This window comes from Podarcis erhardii (assembly GCF_964252035.2).
Source record: "Podarcis erhardii genome assembly, chromosome: 9".
NCBI classification, from domain to species: domain Eukaryota; kingdom Metazoa; phylum Chordata; class Lepidosauria; order Squamata; family Lacertidae; genus Podarcis; species Podarcis erhardii.
Window position 1 is genome coordinate 81084622 of NC_138512.1, and position 16637 is coordinate 81101258.

The 16637-nt window shown below is 55.1% G+C and overlaps 1 protein-coding gene across 2 annotated transcripts in view; it reads right to left on the minus strand.

Moving 5' to 3' along the window:
- Window positions 1–335: 335 nt before the first annotated feature.
- Window positions 336–16637, minus strand: part of LOC309349339 (maestro heat-like repeat family member 5) — a 40828-nt gene continuing 24526 nt past the window's right edge. Inside the window, exons 16-34 of one of the 2 annotated variants that reach the window (XM_081875151.1) lie at window positions 16370–16505; window positions 15719–15834; window positions 14412–14561; window positions 13451–13608; window positions 13187–13322; window positions 12818–13008; window positions 11898–12035; window positions 11621–11738; window positions 11211–11354; window positions 10375–10551; window positions 9582–9737; window positions 7379–7501; window positions 5675–5777; window positions 5074–5148; window positions 4138–4231; window positions 3752–3804; window positions 3233–3382; window positions 2875–3034; window positions 336–1797 (exon numbers count right to left, since the gene is read on the minus strand). In XM_081875151.1, coding sequence (XP_081731277.1) covers window positions 2877–3034; window positions 3233–3382; window positions 3752–3804; window positions 4138–4231; window positions 5074–5148; window positions 5675–5777; window positions 7379–7501; window positions 9582–9737; window positions 10375–10551; window positions 11211–11354; window positions 11621–11738; window positions 11898–12035; window positions 12818–13008; window positions 13187–13322; window positions 13451–13608; window positions 14412–14561; window positions 15719–15834; window positions 16370–16505 — 2376 coding nt within the window. In that variant the 3' untranslated portion in view covers window positions 336–1797; window positions 2875–2876. Of the gene's footprint in view, window positions 1798–2874; window positions 3035–3232; window positions 3383–3751; window positions 3805–4137; window positions 4232–5073; window positions 5149–5674; window positions 5778–7378; window positions 7502–9413; window positions 9738–10374; window positions 10552–11210; window positions 11355–11620; window positions 11739–11897; window positions 12036–12817; window positions 13009–13186; window positions 13323–13450; window positions 13609–14411; window positions 14562–15718; window positions 15835–16369; window positions 16506–16637 lie in introns of those variants that run through there. The other variant, XM_081875150.1, reaches the window with a different exon arrangement.

A 16637-nucleotide genomic window follows, 5' to 3' on the forward strand; every position in this document is an offset into this window, starting at 1 on the left:
TGAGCCCCCCTAGCCCAGGGAAGACAGCTACTCGGTGCTGCCTCTCAGGTCAGAGGCATCTGGGGTGCCTGTGCAGGCAGGGGCGGCTCCATCAGGCAGTGGGGTGGTGGGCGAAAAGCGCCTGCCGGCATCTAGTTAGTGGCAAAACTGCCTCTCTGCTTGCTAAGTCTCTTTGGAGTCGGGGGGGGCAGGGGTCCCTCTTCCACCAACCACAAAGCTCCCTGGATATGTCCTCCTGACACCACCTTTTGGACGGTGCCCCCCCATCCCAGAAGGCAAACACCTATGCAAAGGGATTTGGATGGGTGTTCATTTCCTGGGCTTTTTTTCGGGGGGGGGGGGGGTTGTCCCCAGTTGGGCATTCCAGCAAAGAGGGAATGCACCTTTTCCTGCTTCCAAAAGGGGGGAGGCAGTCAGAGCTCCCCTAGCCCAGCTTGTTTGGACACTTCCCCGTTGTTGGAGCCATTGAAGCATTATGGGGTGGTGGCTCTGCTGTCAGGAGCAGGGTCTGGGACTCCAAGGCAGGAGGTGAACTGCTGGGGAGGGTCTTTGAGTTCCAGCTAAGAAGGAGGGGGGCAGAGGGGTGGGTCCCTTGGCGCTGCTGTGGCCAGGCTTTCCGAGTGCCCCTCAGGCAGGGTCTCCCGCAAATGGTTCTGGGGAAGCAGTCCTGGCCAGGCTCACCTGCCCTGTTGTGGAGAAATGGCCGCTGCCCAGCCAGATTCGTGCATATTGATTTATTTTTAACATTTGGATCTTGCCTTGCAGTCCCAGGGAACCCTCAACCCAACTCACAGAGCAACTTCAAACTCAGGTCCTGCCAGGCCACCAAACTGTTCCTTGCCCTGTGTGCCAGTCAGAAGCCGTCCGGTATTGGGGGGGGGGAAACTTCAGGGCAGGCCACTCTTGTGGGTGGGGGCTGGCATTGGCACTGTGAGTTCTACACAGCAGCTGGGTCCCCCAAAGCCTCTTCCCTCTCCTACTGCTCTTAGATCCGGCGCTGCAGCTGGGCCTGGCGGCCTTCCTGGTGCCAAAGGCTGCCCACTTCTGGACTACTGCTGAAGTCTAGGCCAGTGCTTTGGCTGGGCCTGCCCTCCTCAGTCCTTGCCTACAATCCTTCACGCCTGCGATGTCCATGTGGAGTCGTCTCTTAAGAATTCCCTGCCAGATTTGTTTTCAGAGGCTTGTTCCTTTTGTGATTCGGGGAGGGTCTCTGGGAAGCAGTGCAGGGAGAGGGATGCCCGCATCCTGCCCACTGCACCCAGGAGGCTCCCCCCCCCACGCTGTGAATGCAGCAGCCCTCTGTGTTGGTGCTTTCGTGCGGGAGGTTGCTGGTGCCACTGGGAAGGAGACCTGCGTTCCAGAGGAGTAGGAGGCAGCTCTGCCACAGCAGCTTGATCCATGAGGGCTCAGTGCAGAACTGGGATGGCCCTGTTCTGCTCCAAAGGCGTTTCCCAAGTATGGAAGATGTAGGTCCATGGTAAGAAGTCCCACTTCTGTGCCCTTTGAGCCTTCTCTGACTGGCGTAAGGGAAGGGGCTCCTTTCAGAGCCTGGCCCGGCCGGTCACCCAGCTGGTACGTGAGGGTGCTGGGTGGGCGCCTACAGTCCAAGAGGGTCCATGAAGTCACAATAGACCAAGGGCAGTGGCAGGAGCCTGGCCTTGACTCCGGCGCATCATGGAGCAGCCCTGCTGTCACCTGTGGATGGCAGCAGCCAGGGCCCTGGGGGGGTCCTTGGAGCACAAGGTGGGGGGCCCCCCTCTGCAGCAGGTGCCTCCAAGCACACCATTTGCAAGCAGCCTGAAAAAGGCAGAGAGGTGTCAGGACCTGCGTACTACTACAACAACTTTATTATTTTTACCCTGCCACTCCCCCCCCCCCCATAGTGCTGAAAGAGGGCTGGTGTGCGCATGCACTGGGGCTGCATCAAGGGATGGGAGTTTCGGACCAAGTGCTTTGGCCATATGGTTGACACCCCGTCTTGGGACGCTGGGAAAAGCTTGTGCCTTTTTCTCCTGTCTGAGGCCCTTGACTGTCATGCACTGGCTGGACACCCTCCATCAGTTGCAAACCTAAAGGTTAAACATGGGCTCCAGTCTGTTCAGAGGGGCTGAGGCTGAAGGGGGAAGCAGGTGGGCAATGAATATCAGGAGCTGCTTAAAATATCAGTCATTTTGGTTTCAGTCAGCTGCTGCAACTGGAAATATTCTGCATTCCCCATTTCTAAATAGAAGAGCCTTCTGCTAATTTCTTTGGCTAGACTCCTTGGCGGAAGGAGGGAAGGTGGGCTGGCTCTGCTCAGATGCTGGTTTTAACCTTTCAATCCCTATACGGCCTAGGACCCTCGTACCTACGGGAACTTACAGTCTGCAAATAAAAACATCTTGAAGATCCCAGGCCACAGAGAGGGTAGGCTGGCCTCAACTAGAGCCAGGGCCTTCTCGGCCGCGGCTCCAATCTGTTGGAACACTCTGTCACAAGAGACTAGGGCCCTGCGGGACTTGACATCTTTCCGCAGGGCCTGCAAGACAGAGCTGTTCCACCAGGCCTTTGGCCAGAACACACCTGACCCCCTCCTTTGGCAATCCTCACAGAACTCTAGCCCAATGGTTGCCATTAATCTGATTTGAATTGATTTTATAATGAAATGATTTTAGAATGTTGTATCATTTTTACTGTTGTTAGCTGCTCTGAGCTCGGCTTCGGCTGGGGAGGGTGGGATATAAATAAATAAATTATTATTATTATTATTATTATTATTATTCTGCTCTGACGTGGCGTGGCTCCTTTGGGTGCTCTTTGCCCACAGGTGCCCCAATGTCATCAGTCCAGGGAAGGCCCAGCACACTTGGCCTAGAGACTGTCCTAAAGCGATACCTTTATGGTCGACCGTCCACCTGGCTCAGGTGGGCACCTGCATGCTGAGGGCTCTGCTTCCTCCCACCACTGGCGGTCCTTCTGGAAGGAGTGGAGATCCCAGCCGGGGCTTCAGCTGAATGCCTTCGGTCTCCTCGGCTGGACTCGGTGGGCTGCTTCCCTGTAATGGAGCAAAGTGGGCAGCATTGGCATGAAGAGTCCCCTTGACCATCCTGTGTTCTGGGAGAAGGAGTAAGGAAGACTGGAACCCAAAGCAAGCAAGGGCCACTTGAACACTGTCCTCTGGCCCTCCCTGCCCTGGAGGCTGAGGCATGTCTGATCCAGTCCCTAACCCCCCCCCCCCCCCGGCCAGCAATACCTCGCTGGGTGATGCTGCGCTTGGCTCTCCTGGGACTTTCCAGGCCCAGAAATGCAGTCCCTTCCAGCAGTGGGGGGCGTGGCGTTGGCGATTCTGGTGGCAGTAACATTGGGCTGGGCGCTCTGCTGTCACACTCGCTGAGCAGTTTCCCTTTGGGGTGTGAGAGTGAGAGAGACCCAAGGGGTTAACCTCAGCCTGCCCACTTCCCAGCACTTCTAGCCACACAGCAGCTCAGCTTTCCCCCAGCCAGGCAGCCACTCCCACATTGCCTCATTAGGGAGACCCCCCCCCCAGGTGATGGTGAGCAGAGCAGGACTTGGGTCTGGGCCCAATCCACCTACTCCGCAGAAGCCTCTTGCCCTCTTGAAAACCTGGTGGTCACTATCCTGCAAAGAAGCAACCAGGGTTGTTACAAAGGGAGGAGGGGTGAGTCTGGGTTCTTTCTAGGCCTGTGACTGTGCCAAGGAGGGATGGAATCCCGCAGAAGAGGCTGCTGAACCTGAGCTGGCTGTGTCTCACCTGCAGAGCTGCCCTTGATCTCTGGAGTGCTCTTCTCTCCAGCACCTGACAGCCTGGAGGGGAGGAAGGGTAGATGGCACTTCAGTCTTTGCTTCTCCAGGCACCTTTCCCATCCTCTGGCTTCTTGCGGACGGCTGGTCCTGTGGCCCTGGTCAGCCTCGCTCCTCCCTGCCCCTCTCCTCCCTCCACTGGCCTTGTGTCCCTGGCCTTGCACCCATTCATCTGTCCCCCTTGCTCCCTTGCACAGGCACCCCACTACACTTCCTGCTCATCCCTTGGCACCACTAACGTCTCCACTTTCCCCCGAACACTCCCCATTCTGTTGGCCAAGGTGTCTTTGGCGCCTGAGGGCACCCGCCCACCCACCCGCCTGCCTCACAGCTCACCTCCGCTTCACTGACAGCTTCTGCAAAACCACCCGGTAGGTTTTTGCAAAGTGCACCATGATGGGATCTGGGCTGGACTCAAACCCCTGGAAAACTAGAGCAAAGCAGGTGTGCTGGTCACAAGGCGGTTCCAACAAGGCCTGGCTGCCACCAATCACGGTGATGTTGCTCACCTGGCTAGGATTGCAGTCCTATAGAAACCCATGGAGGAGGTCAGCCTCACAAAGCCCTCGCTCTGGACACAGTCCTGGGAGCAGGAGCAGCACCAGCCACCGGAGAACCCCTTCCACAACCCTCACGGTGGCCTCTGGGTTGCACAGGGAGGCAGAGGCTGCTTGATCCTCCACTGCCTCCCTCCAGTGGAGCTTTCACAGCGGATCCAGGGGGCCCATCCTGACTCTCAGCTGCTACTGAGGTGGCCAGAGGGACTTGGGTTCTGTGGTTGCCCCGTCTGGCTCTTGGGGCAGGAGGCAGAGTCCTGGCCGTCTAACCCCAAACCAGCTACAGGGGCTTTCCTTCCCCTGGAGATGGAGACGGGGTGGGGGGCATCAGATGCTGCTGCCCTGCAGCCCCACCATCCTCTGGCCCAGAGGATGGGAGCTGTGAGCCCAACAACGTCTAAGGCATTTCTAAGTCGTTTGACTTTTAAAAGTCCCTCAATCACATGAAAAAATACAAGATAAAGATAATAAAGCAGAAACACAACGTCATACCAACCAGTGAAACATGACTATAAAAGCAGAGAGAAGATGGACTGCAGGAACAACAGGGTCAAATCTGACGGGTCAGGGAGAGGCGGGACACACAAGAAAGAGGCCTCCGGGTTGTTTCATGCCTGGTGGAGGGGGCGGGCATTGCCTCTGTAGCTCTGGGCCTGCACCAGAAGGTCTTCCTCCCCAAAGTGCGCAAAGCGGAAGGGCACCCCTCCCCGCTTACCTTTGTTCAGGTAGACAATGTCCTCCTGCTCAAGGTTTTTTGAAAGCTCAGAGCTGTAGTAGTTGAGAGTGTGACCTACACAAAGAGGAACACGAGGCAGTTTGGGCTGCTTCTCCAAGGACTGCTCAAGACTGCTGGTTTGCAAGCGGAGACATCTACAAGCCCAAACCCGCACCCAAGTCTGAAGGCACCATTTCAAATGCAAAGGCTTATTCATCCTTGTGCGGCTCATTCACAGATTAAGGAAATAAACACTGGGAAAGGGCTCTCAGAAAGAGGGGAGGCCATGTCAGGAGGCCTGAGGCTCCCGGTGGCCCTGATTCTGCTCCCCCCCCCCGGTGGGGGTGAAGGCAAGAGCCCACCCACTGCCTGTCTCCTGGGCTCCTCCTTACTGGCTGGGCGGTCACACCCAGGCATGCATCACCACACATCCTGCATGGAGTCCTGCACACTGCACTGTGCTCCCTTTCTTCAGGCACAAAATAATGTCAAATAGTGAAGGTTTATGGGGGCACTTGGGCATCCAGCTTCATTGGCAGAAGTGCTAACTCAGAGTAGGCCTATTTCCCTGTAGGGGAGAGGAGCATTGCTCTCTGCTCACCTGTGAATCGGGCGGCTGCATGACTTATTTCTACCTGGGGGTGATGGAGGTATCCCAAGGCCTGGGATATAAAAACGTGGATGTCATCGTGGTGGTTCCTCATCTGCAGAGACAGAAAAGGCTGGCATGGATTGCGGAGGCTGCTTTGATTCCTCCTCGATTTTGAGTCTGTTCCCACAGGCAGGTTAACCTGCCCTCTGATCCGCGGGCAAAGGGGGATATATACATTTAATAAAGAATGATTATTGACAAGCCTTTGCTGCTCCTTAAGCAAGCAGCGCAACCAAGGCGGAAACACAACAAGGGCCTTTTCAGGACGCGGCCCCTTGGTGCTGCAGCCCCAGCAGCCAGGTGCACCTTTAGGGAGACTGGCCAGCCATTTGCAGGGCCTGGGGAAGCAGAGACTCCCAAGCAAGCAGCTCTTTTCTCTCCCTGGTGAGAGGCAGGGCTGGGGCTACTGCATCACACAAGGGAAGCCCTGGGCCTGCAGATGTTGCTGAACTACAACTCCCATCAGCCCCACCAAACATGGCCAACACCAGGGAGGATGGGAATTGTAGCTCAGCAGATCTCGAGGGCCAGCGGTCCCCCACACCAGTCCCAAAATCTGTGCCAGAGATGCTCTGGTGTGTCTGTGTCCTTGAATTGGCCTCCTAATCTGGACTCAACCCCCCCCTCCTTGCTGGGGCCAGAGGCTCCCTGTTCCCAGTTGCCTGCCTGGTCCAAGTGTCCTGGGATGGTGATGATGATGATGATAATTTATATACCACCCTATACCCGGAGGTCTCAGGGCAGTTCACATAAAAGATCAACATAAAAACCACAATATATATAATTAAAATAAAAACAACCCAATAACACCCCTCCAAAAACAGCCACATTTTAAAAGGGCATAGGATGTCAATCAATTCAACCAAAGGCCTGGTTAAAAAGGAACACTTTTGCCTGGAGCCTAAAGGTGTATAATGAAGGCACCAGGCGAACTTTCCTGGGGAGAGCATTCCACAGACGGGGAGCCACTGCAGAGAAGGCCCTGTTCTCATAAATGAAGAGGGGCAGCTTGGAAATCAAACAGATAAATGACGGGCAGAGCCACATCTGACAGCAGGGGTGCCAACCTCAATAAAATATGGGTGGGGGGCAGGAAAGTCCCGTCCTGCATAATCAACCACATGACATGGTGCACCCAAACCATTTGAATGGCAATGCCCATTAACTTTGGGAAGGCCCAGCCCCCTCAAATAGTTTTTTGGGGGGGGCGAAGACCCCTCAGCCCCTAGGAATTGGTTCCTATGCCCAACAGCACAGCTTGCCAAGCTCTTAATCTGGAAACCTCCTGTTTTCTTGGTGGGAGCACCTGTGGGAAGGGAAGGATCCTTTTTCTCTCCTGTGTTTGTCCTCTGCAAGAAAAAGAGCAGCTGCCCTCCAGCCCCAAAGCTCTGCATCTCCTTCGCTCACAGCAGCAGAAGACTGTGGCTCCGGAGGCCAATTCAAGGATGTGGCCGCACTGGGGGCAGCTTCAGAGACATCGACAGGGAGGAAATAAAAAAGGCTGGGAAGCTGAGAGGGGGCTGCTGAGCATGATGGGGGTCATTATGGAAAATGAGAAAAATGTGGCCAGATGGGGGCATGGAGACACATGAATGCCAATAATTTTGTATCTATCTCTGAAAAACCAAACCTCAGACTTGGTGACCCACTGACCAGGTATTTCCACACATTCACCACGCAGTTCCGGGAGTCATCCCAGGCCAGGCTCCGGAACATCAGCTTCAGGTGGGCCCACCCGAGGAAGACCCCGCAGTGCAGGAGGGTCAATTTGCAGCTCTGCAAGCAGAGGGAAAGCCAGGGGGTCACCCAGGGAGGAGGAGAGGCAGCTGCACTTGATCCAAAGATCCAGTTACAGATAGGTGTTGGTCTGCCATAGTCAAAACAAAATAAAAGAAGAAAAAAATTTCCTTCCAGTAGCACCTTAAAGACCAACTAAGTTAGTTCTAGGTATGAGCTTTTGTGTGCATGCACACTTCTTCAGATACACTGAAACAGAAGTCACCAGACCCTTCTATATAGTGAGAAGGTGGGGAGGGGTATTACTCAGAAGGGTGGTGGGAATGGGTGATTGGCAGATAGCTGTGATGAGCCTGTTGACGACTTTTAACAACTGCAATAGGTCTTACAGGAAAAAGCAAGGGGTGAGAAGGTGAAAAATGGCTTTGTCATGTATAATGAGATAAGAATCCAATATCTTTGTTCAGACCAGGTCTCTCCATGGTTTTAAGTTTTGTCATGTATAATGAGATAAGAATCCAATGTCTTTGTTTAGACCAGGTCTCTCCATGGATCTCAAAGTAGATCTCAAAGTAGATCTCAAAGTAGCTGTTCTATTACAAAGGAATTTCAGAAATAGACTGGAAAGAGAAGCTGCTGAATTGCAACTTATTACCAAACTTAAAACCATGGAGAGACCTGGTCTGAACAAAGACATTGGATTCTTATCTCATTATACATGACAAAGCTATTTTTCACCTTCTCACCCCTTGCTTTTTCCTGTAAGACCTATTGCAGTCGTTAAGAGTCGTCAACAGGCTCATCACAGCTATCTGCCAATCACCCATTCCCACACCCTTCTGAGTAATACCCCTCCCCACCTTCTCACTATATAGAAGGGTCTGGTGACTTCTGTTTCAGTGTATCTGAAGAAGTGTGCATGCACACAAAAGCTCATACCTAGAACTAACTTAGTTGGTCTTTAAGGTGCTACTGGAAGGAAATTTTTTTCTTCTTTTATTTTGTTTTGATCCAAAGAGACGCTCCAGAGGACGGCTCCCCTCCCTTTGCCAGCAGCCGGTATCTCCTTCCCTCTCTGCTCTCCTCTCTGTTGGCTGCCCAGATTCAGGCTGCTTGGTCAGGAGAGCTGCTAGGAAGAAAGAACGCTAGCTCACCATGGCCAAGTCACCAGCCCAGGACTGTCCGCACAGACCAGCAGCTCTCTCTGAGGTTTCAGGTAGTGGCCTTAGCAGAAACTGCTGGGAGGCAGCAGGGATTGAGTCTGGGACCCTCTGGGTGGGGGCTGCCCTGTGGAGTGGTGCCCATTTCCCTCAACCCAAAGGGAGATTCCAGCTGGATCTACATTGATGCTCTAAACGTCTTAAATTAAAACGTTCTATAAAGCTTAATAGGAGTTTCCCATTGTCACGAATATCTGACAGATATTGAGTGAATCCAGAAAATGATTAGAGTGAAAGGAGAGTAAAGTCAAGATAGAAGAAGAGATTAAAGAAATAATGAAATGCGTTTAGGCTAGATGGAAAAATAAAGTAGTGTAACAAGAATGGCTGGAAGTCAAGTCACTTGGTGGGTGTCCGTGAGGTGTGTAGGTATGATGATATGTACAGTATAGGTAGGTAGTATATAGAGTAATGTAGGTATGTTTTATGTTATGAAAATAAGGTAATGTGTTGTGTATGTGTATTGTGTAAATGTATATGTATGTGTTTTATATGTTAATATTTTTTTTAAAAAAGGAGTTTCCCATTGTCAGAGGCTTGCTGCTCTGCATCGCCCTCTGGTGTCATGTTTTAATAATGCATTATTAAATGACGAGTGTCAATCAGTCCTCCACTGCTCACGATGTAAGGGGAGCAGTTTCCCAAAAGCTGCCTTTCGGTGAGTCAGACTATCAAGTCTGCCTAGCTCAGTGCTGCCCACACTGACTGGCAGCAATGGCTCTCCTGACTCCAGGCAGGGGTCTTGCTCAGCCTTCCCTGCAGATGCTGCCAGGCAAAGCATCTTCTGCATGCAAAGCAGGTGTCCAGGACCCCAGAGCGCTGGCCTTGCCAGTGTGCTGGGCCTGCGGATCTGAGGAAAGGGCTGGGCTCCCTCCCTCGGGGGCACTGAGGCTACTTGCCATGGCTACAGTGCCGTCTCGGTCCTTCAGGTGGAGCAGCAGAGAAAGGAGGCTGTAGAGGACTTCCTTCCTCAGGAGAGGCTTGTCTGCTTCTTTGGCCTTCATCACCAGCTGCCCAAACAGGGAGATGGATGCTGCACGGACGGGGCCTCGCTCCTGGGAGGGGGAACACCAAGGCGGACAAGAGGCACGCAGGTCAGGGCCAGGACAGCTGCGCAACACAGGGTGGAAATGCAGGAAGGTGGGTCCGGGGGGGGGGCACTGGGTGACAGGTGCTTCTCGCTCCCCAGCTCTTGGGGGCACTGTGCCTTCTCCAGCGCTGTTTAACCGGTGGCCACTGGGATCGGGGTGGAGGAGAAATGCATTTTGACTTGCACCTGAAGCCAAATCAATCAAATCCACACTTTCTAAAGCAATGTGAGAACAGAACCATCCTTTGAAGTTCACATATATTCAAATTATGTGATGCAATTCTCCAACCAATGTTTTCAAAATGCATACTTTGGGCAAAAGTGTGCACAAAAATGAAGATATTAGTGAAAACAACATTTCTCAAAAAGATTTGAACCTGTCCGGGCACTCAGGGGAAAGCATCTCTGCCTCCAGGCTCCCTTCTCTGCCCTCAACTGGGTGTCTAAGCAGCAGCAAAGGCCAGTGGCCAGAGGAGAAGAGGCAGGCCCACCCCCTCCCTGTAGGCCAGGGGCCCTCATGGCTGATGCTGACCCTCAAGGCGCTGGCTGCCTGGCCTTGTGCCTTTGCAAACATCCTCCTTCCCCAAACGTCCCCCACTCACATCTTCGAAAAAGGAGCGCACGTTAAGGGCCAGGTCCATGCAGAGGGGCCCGATCCCCTGGCCGTCCATCTCGTAGATGGCAGTCATGATGTCCTGCAGGCCCTGCAGGATGTCTTGTTCGCGGCCACTGAAGACGGAGCCAATCAGGGTGGGCAGCTCCTCACGGAGAACCTTGACCTGGGGGGGGGGGAGAGAGGGTGGAGGGGCTGGGGGGGCTCAGCATCCGCCACTCACACCAGCCACATCTGTGAGGGGTGTCAAGCACCCCCCTTGCTCAGACAGCCTCCCAACTGCTTCCTCTCCCACCCCAGCTTTGTCCTGACCAGAAGTATTTATTGCCTTGGCAGAGCACCAGATGCGGGTAGGGAGCAGAGTGAGCGAAGGCAGGGAGACCCCCACCCACCAGGGGCCGGGTGAGGCAGGAAGCAAAGGCTTTGAAGGAGTGGAGGAGGTTTTTGGGGGAGTCCTGCTGACTCCTGATCTGAGAGGGTTTTCCTGGCTAAAAGCTGAACCCCCCCATGCCCCCAGAGTCTGCTGCAGCTGCGCTGGCAAGAGGCTGGCAGGACACTGGCTGTTCCTTCTCCCTGGTGCTTTGGCCCTTTGGCCTGGGGGTTAGGGGCAAAGGGGCTGGAACTGCTTGGCCACCCCCTCTTGGAAGAGGCTACCTCCCCCTCCCTCCCTCCCTCCCTCCAGGAGGCTGTGTCCCAGAGGGAGCCTCACCTGAGCTGAGCACGAGGGGCCCAAATGGAAGCCCTATTGTGGGGGGCAGAGCATGAGGCCGCTCTTCAGCCCCTGGGGCCCTCCAAGCTCCAGCTGCTTCCTGGCCCCCCCCTCACCTTTGTCGGCTGGAAGACAAAGCTGCCAAGCCCCTTCAGGCACAGCTCCTTGATGATGGGGTTGGTGGCTGCTGATCCTTCCTCCAGGTGGTCTCGGAGGCTGAACCGGTTCATCATCTTGACAGCGGATGGGCTTTTGAGGAACTGAGAGGCAGGAGGGAAGGCTGAGTGGAAGGACCCCCAAGCCCTGATGGGACCCCCTCCCACAGAGATGCCAAGAGGCAGCCTGAGAGGAGGCGAGAAACGACTCAGTGAAGCCCCCCCCCCGACTTGCCCTGGGCTCCAGGGCCGTCCTTGCGAGAAACCCCTTTCCCCAGCCCTCCGCTTGCCCTGACCACTCCGGGCTTCTGAGGGATGGGAGGAAGAATCCAGCTGGCAGCTGCCCCTCTGACCCCCTGGCACCACCTCACCTCGATGACGAGAGCCAGCGCAGTCATCTTTTTCATCTCGTCCTCCTCGCTGTTGAGGATGAGCGCTGCTTCCCCAAAGATGCCGGGGATCTGGGGGCTGTCGCACTCGGTCATGGCCCTGCTCAGGCGACAAGTGGAGAAGGCAGGATGTCTGGGGAGGGCCAAAGTGGGGAGGAGGAGCAAAGGCAGCGGAGAAGGGGAGCCGGGGAGCCGAGGGGGACCTGCACCCCCCAGGAAGGAGGCCTGGGAAGAGCTGCCTGGCAGGGCGTCCCCTCACCTGGCCATTAGGCGAGTGCCTTGCAAGAAGCGATCTGGGGTGCTCAGCACCATCCATCCCTGCTGGAACTCGATGCAGGCATAGACGGCCCAGTCTCCAGCCACAGAGAAGAGGTTCTTCATGATCTCTACCGAAGTTCTGCAAGGGACCACCAGGAGTCAGATCTCCCCAGAACTCCCCCAAACTCTCCTCCCGCAAGATACTGCCTTGGGGCTGGCTCTGTGATGAGGCAGAGAGGCAGGTGCCTCAGGCGGCAGGGGCTGAGGGGAGGGGACTGCGAGGGCCACATCGCCTGCCTTGTAGCCGCCATGCTAGCCTTCAGCCCTCAAGTGCGTGGGAGATGCTGTCCTTTCACCAGCACTGGAGTGAGATCCGCCTGCCAATCCAACGGGCATCTGTATGTGCCGGGGGGGGGGGGGAGGTACCACCTTGGCCTTCACCTCATGCAGCAAAACGTCTTGGGAGCCAGCTCTGCTGCCCCATTTCTGAGCAGAATGTGGCAGGAAGAGAAAGCCGGAAGCCTCCTCCAGGCACCAGTGAACTCCATCTGTGCCACTCCTGCCTGCGGCTCCCAAGTCCATAGGAAGAGGCTTCTTCCCATTTTTAGGAGACGCTGCATTTAGCAACGACTTGAGAACAGGCAGGTGGACTCAAAGGCCCCTCCTTCCCCACTTTCTGCACAAAGAGCCCCAACCCACTTGTTGCATCAGCTCTTTCCTGCCTGCTGGAGGGGGCGGCCTCCATGGAGCAGGCAGAAGGACCTCCTGTCATGCTGCACCACACAGGCCCCCCTGCCTGACCCCCCCCAGTTCTTCTTGCTGCAGGGCAGGACCCTCCCTGCCCCCCCCCACAACAGACGCACACCGCTTCCTGCTGGGGACCAGCCTGGCCAACCTTCCCTTACGGATCCTGTCAGGTACCTCTGGAAGCTGAGGGCACTGGTGTTTTCTCTGAGGAGGATTTCCTGCCTGACTTTCAAAGAGTCGGGCAAGTCCAGCTGCATCACATACAGGACCTGCTTGAGCAACGGGATGAACAACTGCAGGTGCATCTCTGCCAAGGCCTTGCGGTATCCTGGGATGTGGAAGGTCTCGTAGATGACGTTCATGGCCTGAAGAAGAGGAGCGCCAGGCACTTATTCTTCTGGAACATGCCATGTCCCCTCAAGGCCATTCACGCCACTGTCGCCTGTCACACCCGAGAGAGAGGGAGGGGCCCTCTGCCTAGAGAAGACCAGCTTCCCACCCACCAGTCAGTGGGACACAGCCAGGCCAGGCCCCGTTACTCACAGCCAGAGACATGGTGGCACTTTCTTCGTTGCTCTCCAGGGGATCCTTGACCTGAAGGTGCTTCAGCAGGAGCTGCAGGACTTGGATGGCCACCTGGGGGCCAGAAGCCATCACTGTCCAGAGCTCGTTGGCGTGCCTGTGAAGTCAGCCCGGGGGGATGCAGGATCAGTCAGCGGCTTCCCCTGGGAGGAACAGCAGCAGGCAGCAGAGCATGGCTGTGGGGGGCAGCCTAGCCACGGTTACCCAGAGAATCAAGCAGCCTACCTGTTGACAGGTATTGAGAAGGACAGGCAGCTCCGCATCACCTCCTCCATGTGGTAAGGGACCATGAAGGCCAAGGCCCTCAGCACCACCTTCCGGGTCCAGCAGGAGTGCTGGCGCTGCTGCAGACACAGGTAGATGGCACCAACGATGTCTTTCACCTGGGAGAAGAGAAGCGCTGAAGGCGGCCCAGCAGAGCTTCCGCCCTGTGAAGTGTGACCCAAACCCAGGTGCCCCTTGGGCTCTCAGGGGAGGAGTCAGCCCAAGGCTCCTTGTTCTGGCCAGCGCCAGAGATGTTTGGGTGCAAATGCTCTTTGGTTTATGTGGGACCTCAACACACACACACTCCGTTTTTGGCTTTTGTGTCTCAGTGGGGTTCATCATTTGCAAAGGGAAGGCAGCTCTAGCTCCTCAGTTGGAGTCACTGAGCCAGCAGGGTGGAGCAGAGGCTCCCAGGCTGAGGGACTCTTCTGACCATTAGCTCCAGGCTATCTGTAAAGGGGAATCCCCTCACGCAAACCTGCCTGAGCTCTGAGGTTCCAGGGGAGGTCCTTCTGTTGGTCCCACCACCCTCCCTGGCATGCTTGGTGGGGAGGCAGGACAGGGCCTTCTTGGGGGTTGTGGCTCCCAGGCAATTTTAGAACTCCCTCCCCAGAGAAGCCATACTGGCTCCCTCCTTGTTGTGCTTCTGCCAGCAGGTGAAGACCTTCTTGTTCCAACAGGCTTTGGGGGACTGACTGCTTTTAATGAAAGGGCTGGTGCCATGCTGCTTTTATTGTAATTACTTGCATGGTTTTAAAAGACTTTATATATGCATAGAGTTTTACTTCTATCAGTGTTCTGCATTCTGATGACTGATTTTTCTATATTTTTAGCTGTTCTTGGTTTTATCTGCAAGCTGCCTTGAGTCCCATCAGGGGAAAAGGTGGGGTATAAAGAAATCTAGAATGATAGTCATAATCACCCTTTCCACCTTCATTGCGTGGTTCTTCAGAACGGCATTGAGCACTTCCTCTGCAGCCTTCAGCAGCTCAGCGTTGGAGCCTCTCAGATTATCCAGAACGGAGAGCAGGAGGTTTGTCAGCTGAGACGGGAACAGGTGGTCCTCACAGTGCTGCAAAGAGCAGGGGGAGAGTAAAAGGTAAAATGGTGGGCCGGACCAACCAGGAACCCTCCCTGCTCTGGAAGCGTCCTGGGTTCAACCCCAGCAGCATCTCCAGGTGAGAGGACCAGGGAGTAGCAAATGAAAGATCGCAGGACAGACCACAGTGAGCCTGAGGGATCGCAATGCCCAGCCTGGCATAAAGGCAGCCTCTTTGGGGCCTTCTTTCAGGAGCAAACAGCTCATGGTGGACGCCTTTTCCTTGCCACCCTTTGCTCTCATTTTAAACATCCCATAAAAAACGCATAATTGTTCCCTTCTTAAAAGCCTAGATCTACATCCCCTTGGGAAGGCAGTGAGAGGAGTATGGCTGCTCTGCAGGTATGAGGCTGTGTGAGCAGAGGTGGATTTAGGGGAGCACAGTTGCTGGGTGAAGAGCCTTGGGGGTGCTGCAGGAGAATGAAAGGCAAGAAGTGGTGTGGGGAGCTGAATTTTGGTGTCGCACAGGTCCATGACTGGTGGGAGATGCTGGGTGGTTCTCCACATGGTCAGAGGGACCAAGCAGAACCTTCTTGTTCTGGGCAAATTTTGGCCAGGCTGGAGTATTATTATATCAGAGATCATAGTCCAGAAAATCTGGAGGTGCCTGCCCATCAGCTGCTCCATGTGAACCCTGACCCTCACAAGGACAAAATGATGGTTTTTGTTGGCTGCAGGCAAGTGCCAGGCCCCTCTCCCCACATCACCACCAGGGATCCATGCCATTGGGGTGGGGCTGGCATGGGATTCAGCTGGAGCCCATGCACAGAGGCCCAGGGGTCTCAGCAATGGAAATGGCCTCACTTGGGACCTCGTGAGGCCATTTCCATTGCTGAGAGTGAGGTGCAGGACACCTGCAGGGCACCACCTGAACCTGGCTTGTGGTGTTAGGCCCTCCCTCCAGGGGGTGGCATGGGTTTGTGTGTCTGTGCCTGGTCCCTGCTCTGCAGGGGGCAACACATCCTGAGAGGCCCCCTGCTGCTTTTGCAGAGGCCCCTGAGAGTTGCTGCCAACACACACTTTCTAGGGCTGGGAGAATTGTCTGGGTGACATGCAGAGCTGGATTCTGAAACCAGCCGCCATGGCTGAGCTGTCTGTCCCTCTGTGCGCCAGGGGACTGGTCACCATACCATGGCCATGTGCCAGCTGCTCTCTGGAATCAGAAAAGAAAAGCCATCCTCTTCCTGGGACCTCGAGTACCTCCTCACTGACCACCTCATCCTCTTCTGCTTGCTCTTCTTCAGCGCTGTTGAAGGAACAGAGGGGAAAGGAGGAGACCACTCTGGGCAGCAGCGACTTCAGCATTTGCCAGAAGCTGCATATTGAAGATGCCAGGCAGGCACACCCTTGCGGGGAGGGAGTTCCACAATTTAGGGGCCGCCACACAGAACACCCTCTCCCAGGCCAAACCTCCAGCTTCTGCAGGTGGAGGAACTACCAAGAGGGCTCCCTCCACGCAACATCTTGGAAGGAGGCAGCCTTCCAGGTATTTGGGGCCTGAGTCATTTAGTGCCCTAAACACCAATGTAAATGTGGACTGGGCCCAAATGATGGCCTTTAAGAAATCAGTCTGACACGGCTGACACCCCCTCACCCCCTGCAGGTGCGATGGGCAACTGTGGCCTCTAGCTCACTCACTATCTGGGCACAGCAGCAAAGAATCACAGAATTGAGAATTGTAGCATTGGGAGCAATGCCAAGGGCAATCTAGCTCAGTCCCTGCAGTTCAGGAAGCACAGCTAAAAAGATGTGGTGGTGGCGGCAGATCCCCCATGTCTTACCTTGCCGACGCAGCAGGACCTCATAGAGGCAACTGACTCCTTGCACCGCAAAGGAACTGATACGCTGCACCGGATCATTGCACAGAGTAATCAGGACAGCTGTCAGATGAGCCAACTTGCAGAATTCCCCTGAGAACTGATTTACATAAGGGAAGGGAAGGAGCTGCTGGCAAGGCACCCTCCGGGCTTCAAGGTGGTGCTGCCTGCTGTTGTGCATGGACTGGGATGCCCACTGCGGCGACCCAACCGCCACAGGACACCTGTCTGG